The sequence below is a fragment of the Anas acuta genome, chromosome 18, assembly GCF_963932015.1.
Source record: "Anas acuta chromosome 18, bAnaAcu1.1, whole genome shotgun sequence".
NCBI classification, from domain to species: Eukaryota; Metazoa; Chordata; class Aves; order Anseriformes; family Anatidae; genus Anas; species Anas acuta.
The window spans coordinates 13,433,652-13,443,435 of NC_088996.1; the positions used below are offsets into that span (position 1 = coordinate 13,433,652).

General features: G+C 38.6%; 1 protein-coding gene across 8 annotated transcripts in view; it reads right to left on the reverse strand.

The window, feature by feature from the left end:
* The window catches only part of CSNK1D (casein kinase 1 delta), a 72,775-nt gene extending 63,393 nt beyond the window's left edge, over positions 1 to 9,382 (reverse strand). For 5 of the 8 annotated variants that reach the window (XR_011088768.1, XM_068655178.1, XM_068655174.1 and 2 more), the window contains exons 1-5: positions 9,042 to 9,367; positions 3,536 to 3,646; positions 1,908 to 2,056; positions 1,188 to 1,416; positions 643 to 813 (exon numbers count right to left, since the gene is read on the reverse strand). Coding sequence is in view for 7 of the 8 variants with exons in the window: in XM_068655178.1 (XP_068511279.1) it covers positions 643 to 813; positions 1,188 to 1,416; positions 1,908 to 2,056; positions 3,536 to 3,646; positions 9,042 to 9,117 (736 nt within the window). In the remaining variant the exon portion in view is untranslated. Of the gene's footprint in view, positions 1 to 642; positions 814 to 1,187; positions 1,417 to 1,907; positions 2,057 to 3,535; positions 3,647 to 9,041 lie in introns of all 8 variants that reach the window. The other 3 variants (XM_068655172.1, XM_068655176.1, XM_068655171.1) reach the window with 3 other exon arrangements.
* Positions 9,383 to 9,784: the final 402 nt, after the last annotated feature.

A 9,784-nucleotide genomic window follows, 5' to 3' on the forward strand; every position in this document is an offset into this window, starting at 1 on the left:
TAAATGAGTGTAAAGGAACATATATGAAATTACTTTTGAAACAAAATGAAGAAAACAAGCTTTCATACATCCCTAACAATAACTACAGTTCTCATTATCATACCTAGTTGCCAAAGACAAGAGCAAGGAAAGAACAGAGATCTCTTTATGAAACATGAACAATACTTTCTGAGGGTAACTAAAATTAACAAGTTTTAATACAAATTTATTGTTTTGTATGTCTTAAAAATGCCTAATTATTAGTGTGGTGTAAATACTAAATAGAGAAACAGAACAGTTTTGAGGGACGATGCTAAGATACAGGAGGGTTTCTTATGCCATTCACAGATGCTGGACATCCATAGGCCAAACTGGATGAATCTGGAATGACAAATCCTAAACAAAACAGCAACAGGTAAAAGCTGCAATTCAGTATACAATCAGATTTATCAAAGACACAGTATCCACACATATGAAGAAATGTGCAGTTTCTCAAAAAGTTATTTGACTGTTGGAATTATCTAGCCAGCACATATGCACGTACATACAATATGGCGCAGATCACACATACCACGCTACCCTTCGAACTACATAGTGTAAATAAAAAAGAAATACCACTAAAAAATGAACACACGGGCCTAGTGCCATGAAAGAGTAACTTACAAGGATATCCTTTACACAAAACCTCAATGGGTGTAGACATTTTCTTTTCACTGATACGCTCATATTTCTGCCTCTTTGTTGCTGCTTTCAGTCCCTGCCAGGGGAGGGAGCCCAGGTTAAAATACATCAGTACATAGCCCAAGGACTCCAAGTCATCTCTGCGAGATTGCTCTACAACAGCATAAAAAAGTGGACTCATTAGGTTTCATTATCTAGTGGAAAAACACAAGTCTGCAACGTGTCATAAAAATCCTTAGAAACACAATAGGTAGATGAAAATTACTATGTTTATGTTAAATTCATCCAGCATTAGAAAAAGCCTATTATCCTTGCAGTTATTAAAAAATGTGTTAATTCCTTAGAATTGCAAACCAACTAAATCCCACCCCACCAACAGTTATGAGCCCGAGCATACTGCACTGTTATTGCCAGAAATAGGGACTGTCCTCTATGCCTCCATAAAGCAACATCCAGTCACACTAAAAGCATGTGCATCACCCTTCTACACTTTTTAAGTTTCTACTTATTGCTTTTCCCCAGCTCACCAATTCCAAGATGAGTGTTGATGGATGCATAACGAGCAGTTCCTGTCAAGTTTTTATTTTCACGATATGGAATATGTTGGTGAGTTCGAGCATCTCGATACTTCTTTGCTAATCCAAAGTCTATTATGTAGACAAGATTTCCTTTCTTCCCCAGGCCCATTAAGAAATTATCTGGTTTCACATCTCGGTGGATGAAATTCTTAGAGTGAATATACTCAATTCGACTAATCTAAATACAGAGGATGAGAAACAACAAAGAGATCAGCCATACACTTTTTCTCTTAGAAAAACACTACCCACACTGTCTTTGTGATAAAACAGGTAAAGAATTTTTTAATGAAAAATATAAGGACATTACAGAAAGTATAATTTAGAAGACAGTAGGTAAACCTTCTCTCCAGCTCTTTCTTAGATTTAGATTAGCGTCTATTTTAGATTTGGTTTTAAAAACTTCCTTAGGGGAATTTCTTTGTTTTTAAGCAGTGCTGCTTTGCAAACAGCTCAGATCCAGTTTTTAAATCAAATTAAATCTTTGCCATTACTTTTGATGTGACACTTCATATTTAGAGAAAGAACTCTAAACATGTTTTTTTTTTCTTGCAATTCTACATCCTAATTGCCTCTAAATTAAAGAAGTAAAATACAGTTGGTATGGTTACTCTAAAAATTTTAATATGCCCAATGTATTTCACTGCCAAGAATAAGAGAATTGTTTCCTACCATTTGGTCAGCAAGTAACAAGACTGTCTTGAGACTAAATTTCCTTGAACAAAAATTGAAGAGATCCTCCAGACTCGGCCCTAGCAGCTCCATCACCATGACATTGTAGTCCCCTTCAGCTCCACACCACTTAATTGTGGGAATACCCACTGGAACAAAGAAAACAGTTTATTCAGTATAATAATTTGATTTATAGAGTTCATATACACAGATCTCCAAAGCTCATAAAGATGAATTCTAAGCATCATAAACATTATTGTCAATGCTTGTATTTACAGCAAAGATGTACCTATGTACCTTATGCTACCTCCAGCTGTTCTGAAAAGTTTCATGACTTTATAGCTGAACCAATACATAATTATAACTAGAGATCTAAAAACAGCCTTTTTCTTCTTTCCTGTAACCTCCCAGGCTTTGTGCTAAGAATGCATCTTGAAAGAAGACAGTGGTTTTGCTGGATTTCAACCTTAAACACTTTACATGTGTAAACAGTACTCTTCAAGATGGCAGTAAGGAATAGATTGGAAGCCTGAAAATAAAGACATTGACAAACCAGTACATATTATTGCTAAAGAAAGTTTTGGAAATCAAATTCTTAGTTTCAAAGCCTACAAGATCAATGTAAAATACCTCTTTTCTGTTACAATTTAGAAATTTCACCCTTGCTTCATATTCATGCATTCCCTCCAGTTCCATTACATTTGCTGCTGGTGAATCCCTACCAAAGCGGTATTGTTAATGATCTATCTTAGACTGCTGTATTTCTAGATGGAAAATTAAAGTCAGCTCCACTTTACGGAGAAACTCAGGAAAATTATTTCACGTAAAACTGTACAAATTCATCATATACTCTGAATTAAACCTTGAATTGTAGAAAGTATCGGTCAGAATTTCAAATACCATTACTTTGAGTTTAATTTTATGCATTTTGGAAGTGAAGTGGTATACAATCATTTATAGCATTGTAAGATGGTTTGGACTGAAATGGACCTTAAATCTGGTATATAATCACCTAGATTGTAATTAACCCATGTTACATTTATTTAATATGAATGATTTTTTCCTAAATTCCCTTCAGAGAGAAACCCTTATTTGGCAGTTACTTAACCTTCTGCCATCTGCCTTTGCAGTGTTCATCCACAGAAGGAACCATCATAGCCTTAGCAAGCCCATACAGGAATTATTTTACTCTATGAAGGGTATTCAGGTTATACAGAGACTGTAATGAGAATCCTACATTTGCGGAATTCCGAAAACATGAGTAAGTTATCCCAGTTGTAACACTGTGCAGTAGTTATGAAGTTTCTTCAGTCCTATTCTCTACTACTAATGCCATTATGTCTTGGAATTTTTATAGCAAGAAAATACTTTTACCTCAGAAGAAAGAATGCCAGCATATGAAACAAATAATATCCTGAATTTACTAAGTTTAGAATTGTGCTACTATTATTAACCAAATCAGGCTAAACCCTACTATGCAGTACTGCTCTTCACCTACCCTGCCACCCTTCCCACCTCCTCGTCTGCTAAAAATGTTCTCAACCATTATTTACTTGCAGGTAGCAGATACATCAAAGACAAAAATAAAAACAAACAACTCAACCTCTGAGGAAGGAAAGTTTGCCTACCTCCACCCTGCATCATTTTGTAGATTTTACTCTCAATGTGGAGCTGAGGATGTTTGGTTTTCACACATTCCAACTTAATTGCAACCTCCTCTCCAGCAGCAATATCAGTTCCTAAAACGGGAAAAAAATAAAACATTGGCCAAGATACTGTTAAGATGCATTTCCTTTATCAAGACTGAAAACAAATATTGACAAGTTTATTCTCAATGGCAAAGATCTAGAGATTAAGTACTTTCAGCTGTGGAGCTGTGGTTATCTGAAAGTTCTCCGGAAGTCTTACAAATTCCCTCCAACAGACTAGCAGTTTAAGAGAAAAAATATTAAATAAATTAGCTCAGGAAGACAAAGGCTGCCATCTCATACCAAAAAAAAAAAAAAAAAAAGGATATATGTTTTGAGGGGAGTCATTTCACTTCCGGTTTGTGGTGGAGGCGCTTATTAAAAGGAGTGTTTGTAGGCATAGCACATATGCCCACCAACTTAAGAAATGCTAATAATTCAGATCTGCTCTTATGTCTTGGAAACAGAGCCTACAACTTTCCTAAATCTCAACATACTCCAGGTGTATTCTGACACCTTAATTAATATTTAATCTAACTGTGAGGGAGACTACCTAAGAATAAAATAGCCCTCAGAGTGTTATTTATTCACAGAATTATAACTGCAAAATCTTGTTCTTGAGATTACAGAACTACTTCAGTGCTTTATAACCTTGTGACTATAAAGACAGGCCAACACCTCACGCCACAAATTGGCACATTTCAGTTATATGCATTGAATCTCCTCTATTGTTCCACTGGCATGTCACCTGACGCTGAAATCTTCCCACAGTCTTGCAGCTGGCAATTACTCTTATGAATATCCATATCTTCATGCTATCATTCGACTATGTTACCTCAGTATTCCGTCCATTTTCGGATTCATTTATGATTACACTCAATAGCACTTCATGTAATTAAGTTCCATAAAACTGAAGCTCTGTATTATCAAGCGTTTTTCTTTGCCTCCCTTTCTGCCTTTAAAGCGACATTTAAATTATAAGCAAATATTCAGCCTTATGCCACAGCTGTTTTATTTCTTGTTTGCCATCAGCAAAGTTAATTAGGGTAATACCGGCAGATCTGTTACCTAAAGATCAAGGCAAGCTTATTTAAAACTGAAACTATGTTATGAGCTCTTTAATACTTGCTGGATATGAAAGATACCTGTAACCTACTTACTATTTTAAGTAATAAAGGTTCCCACTGAAATCTTTCCCACATGTTGTTGACATTTTCCATTAGTTTCTGAGGAAGCAAAGGATATGAAGGAGTATCCATGCGTTACTGTCAGTTCAAGTCAAATTCTTGATATCATGTGAAAGAAGGCTCCCCGAGATACAGTGTTATGGGATACCTTGTCTTCCAAGCAGACAACACCACAGCCTTAGTGTAAAAGGTTATCATACAAGCTTCTTGAGACAGTTTTTTCCTACCGTTCAATAAACAGAAAATATGCTTACAGAAAATGCATTTTTGGCACCTTTGTAAGACAAAAAATAAAATGTATAGGTTTCTTTCCTTCTTTTTTTTTGTTATTTTTATTAAAGACAGCCTTGAAATTCAGATTTCTACTTTGTCTAGTTTCAGCTATTTCATCAAGCTCTTCACTGGATAATACCTGATGGAGCATGGAATTATCTTTGAGATTATGCAAGGCTATCTGTTCTTTTTTACATCAATAAAATGTTTTTTTGTGTGTTCACACATCTATTAAATTGGCGTTGCTGGTACAAAGAGCTGTTCTGAGAGAACATCACAGACAATATTTACTAGGCATTTCACCATGCACCCTAAGAAAACAAAGCATCTGAAACACACTGTAGGTACAATAATCACAGCACATCTGGGAGACAAAGAAAACTAATTTTCCCCTGCTGTAGTCAACATTATCCATCTGCCTCCTATGACTCCACCAAACTCCTGATTTCTACTAAGGTCACCACACAGTAGTAGCAACTAGAAACTCCATAACCCAGGGTTTTCATATCTTATTAATATATTATTTTGGTGGACTGTAAGTGAGTTATAGTTCACATCAATCTATAAATTTGAAAGGACAGATAAATGTTACAAGGAAAAAGGCACTGTCTTGTGTCACTAACACACTCCCACCCCCCACCGCCAACAAACAAATATCTTGATTTTTAACTATGGAACTCTGGATCTTTCTTGCTTTTCCCTAATGGGTGACCACCTCCATAAATATTAAAAACAAACACTCAAAAAATTTTTCTGACACAAACTGCTGAATGGCATACTTTTTATACAGACAGCTGCAGACATCTGTGTTTGATTAAGACAAGACTTGCCCATAGGAGAATGAAGATGTGTATTATCTCTATGAAGTTCTGCTCACCGCTGCTTGAAAAATCATTGTCTTGACCTAGTAGGTCATTTCCTATGATATCTGATCTTCCCTAGAAGTCTGTATCACCTAAGAGGGCTAAGATCCTTAAACAGCTCTCTGCTTCTGCATACACCCTTGAACAGTAGCCAGAATTAGTGTTATGAGAAGAATGAGTAATGAGAAAGCAGCAGTAAGCAGTAAAATGAAAAGAGGCACTTCATGGAAATGAAAAGAAAAAGTCTAGAGTTGTCAGTCTTTTACTTTAAATAGCAAAATTCTAATTTGTAAGTAATTGCAAAATCCTCTGCCACAAGGAAGGCCTTGAAGATTATTTTAATTCATTTACAACTAAAAGTTTATCCCTAAGAAAATACATGGAAATGAAAAAAACATGAAAACACAGCAACTATAATGCCTTCATGACTCATGTCTTTTTGACCTTGTGGATGGAGCAACAAAACAGATGCTTACTCTGATTTTTCTTCTGTATGTTGTCCATCTTCTATACTATACAGAATATCCGGGAATCCATACTATTTTTTCAAATCTTCCTCTGGAGAGTAACTTAAGAAAATGCAGATACACTCATTTCCTAACTTTTATTTTCGTAAAGTTCTCCATGGTATTTTATTTACTTTAGCGTCTTACATTTCAAAATGCTATTTTACAGACCCTATTATTCTAAGTAAGCTAAGCTGTGGGCCTTCCAAATTCCAGAAGTTGTATCTCGTGGTATGATGGAGAACATGAAAAAGTATGAAAGAACTATGATAATAACAACCAAGTTGTTGGCTCTACATTCCAAGTAACTTATTGAAAGAGAAAGAAAGAAGGTCCTTCCCCTCTTCTCTCTGGAATGTCTTCAACCCCCTGTAGCTGTGTTAAAGAAATATGGGGAAATGAAAACAGGAAACAGTAATTAAATTTCCCCTTTCAAAGCACTAAACTGAGACGGAAATATACACTGTGGAAATCTCTAAATCCATTGAGAGGCATTTGCACTTAAAAAAAAAACTGACCTCTGACAGAATTTTAGAAATAATTTTTATGTAATTATGTCTTACTGCATAATCCAAACAATTGAGATTTTTTTTTTTTCCCAGACACATTTCTTTACCATAAAAAGCATAGATCTTGAAAGCCTCTGTTTTACCATATATTGGCAGGCAAACCAAATGGGCCTCTACAAAGTGCTGCAACACTTAAGTTCTTGAGATAGTATTTTCCCCTGGAAAAAGACACCCATGCCACTAGCTGGATCTTCCAGGTGTACAATTCTCTGCTAGCTGCTGGCTCAAGCATCCCATTTGCAGGAAGACCTAATTATAAACCCATACTGACTACTTAAGGATAAAAAGAACAGGACAAAATTTGAGGCAAGCATCATGTTTGCATGAAGACCTAATTGTAAATCCACATGGACTACCGAAGAAGAAAAAGATGACAAAATTTGAGGATGGTGAATTCTTGTGCAAAATGCAGCATGGCAGTAGTACCAATAAACAGAGAACTACTATCTCCTGTGCAACTTTGCTGGTGCAGGCTGTACATGTAAAGACAAAAGTGACAAAATACCTATTACTTCCATGCTAGCTTCCATATGTGGGAAGGTAACAACCAAGTTGCCTGACTTCTACTTATCAGTTAATTTGGATTACAAATCAAAGTACAAATATGTTTATTTTACCTGCTCTTTAACTGTATAGTCTAACATGAATTAATTTATAGCAGTCAAATGGTTCTGTAGGAATATCTCAAATCATCGTAAGATTTTTCAAATTTTAATTGCTGTCTGAAAACACCAGTGGTAGCTAATGAAGATTTTGCATTAATGTTACCACCATCTTTCTCACAATACTTTTCAGTCTTTTATGCAAGCATTACAGAGAGGAAGAATCACATTCTTTGCCTTTGGCTAGAAACATGGATTTTTCATCAAGCACATTATCTGTATTGTAGATAACCAGTGTATCATCACCTGTAAACAAGCAGTTTTAGCTAGCAAATTATTTCAGAATACCAAATGTACACTGCGACACAAAGCATTGTTGTCTAAGAAAAAAAAAAAAAGCATTTGTATACTGTGTGCACTGCCAAACATACCACATATATTAGCTGGTGATGTTTTCACTCTCCAGACGTGCAAATTTAACCTACCTTAGCACCTGCAAGGTCCTCCCCTCCAGTTCTCTTGACTTGCTTTCCTAAGTTACCACAATTTTCAAATGCAAAATACTTGTTTCTATACGGTAGCATAAAGAAATGTATTTCTCTGGGTTTAACCCATTTCTTACACTTTAAGAAATTTCTTACACTTTTAAAAAATTGTATCGACAATTTTAAATATATTTCTTTTTAGAACTTGAATCCACCACCAATTGTCATACCAGTGAACCATCGTGACAAAGAACTGCATAAATGGGAATGGAAAGACAGCACTAATACTGCAAGCTTTAAAATCATGTAGAAATCATGATAGCAAAATAAGATACATACATTAAGACATAAGGGTAACATTCAAGCAACAGGATAGCTGAACTGCTGATTCTTTGAAGGATTTGAGTTTTTTTTTTTTTTTAACCTCAACTTAGTCATCCTTACCATTTAAATTTTGTAGGCCTTGCCAGAGAAACAAGCATTTCTGTGACAGCAATTTTTCCTAGTCCGCTGCAGTCATATTTAATGCTGATGCTTGTGTTTCTTTCCCCAAATCTTTTTCTGAACGTTTTTTAAAGACCAAAGATTTTAAACTCATAGCCCCATTTTACAGATGAGACAAATAATGGTGTCCAAGGTCACAAGACAACAACGTGGAGAGACAAACAAATAATCCAGAAGTCCCGATTTCTGCGCTCCCTAAATTAAGACACGACGTCAAGGAAATATTAAATTGCTACTTCTGTGCCATAGCAAGCCACCATATATCAAAGGACATTTCTTAAGACACCAGCGTAACCCGAGCTCTTGCGAGGGTGAAACGAGCTTCCGGGAGTTGCTCCCAGCTCATCCCGACCGGCGGTAAGAACGGGCAGGAGGGCGACCAGCGCCCACCCCGGCCCAGCCCCCGACGCTCTCCAGAGATCCCCCAAGCACGTCCCCGGTGAGCCACCCTCCTCACCCAGGTAGATGTCCCCGAAGGAGCCGCTCCCGATCTTCCGGCCCAGCCGGTACCGGTTCCCAACCCTCAGCTCCATGGCGGCAGCTCGGTTCGTCCGCGACCCGGTTCTGTTGCTCCGCCTGCCCTGCAGGCTCGCGCTCTGCTGCCTCACAGCCCTGTGGTTCCTGATGCCATCGCGGCCTTAGTCCTGCCGCTCAGCGATAGCGAGGCAGGCAGCACCGCCGCCGCAACTCCCGAGAAGGATGGACGCGGATTCCAGAGAGCGCCGACCCGTCAGCAGCTCCGGCCCCGAGCCGCCATACTGTGTGACCTCACTTCCCTAGCAACGGGGCGGGGCGCGCCGCCTGCGGGGACGGGGGTTGCGGGGAGCCGGGGAGTCGTTCTTGGTTGTTTTCAAGCCCCGCTGCCGGCCGCGCGGTCCCTGTGAGGAGAAGCCGTTCGCGGCGGCACCGGCTGCTGCCACTTTGCACCGTGCCGCCACATAGGGTCCCCCCGGCGCTCTGTGCCGCGAAGTAGGGGTTGCCGGGCGGGGAAAGCGGCCCGCGGTCTTTCGGGTTCCCCCTCCGTGAGTCAGTGCAGTGGGATGGCACAGCGGCCGTGCAGGGCTCCGAGGTGCGCTCGTTTGACTGTGGGGCGTCTGGCACAAAGTCTGAATCGAGTCTATCGGACCATGCAAACTTCAGGGGCAAAGTGGATCCTTGCTGTTGGCGAGGAGTGTCGGGATCCCCCCTGCGATCTGCCGC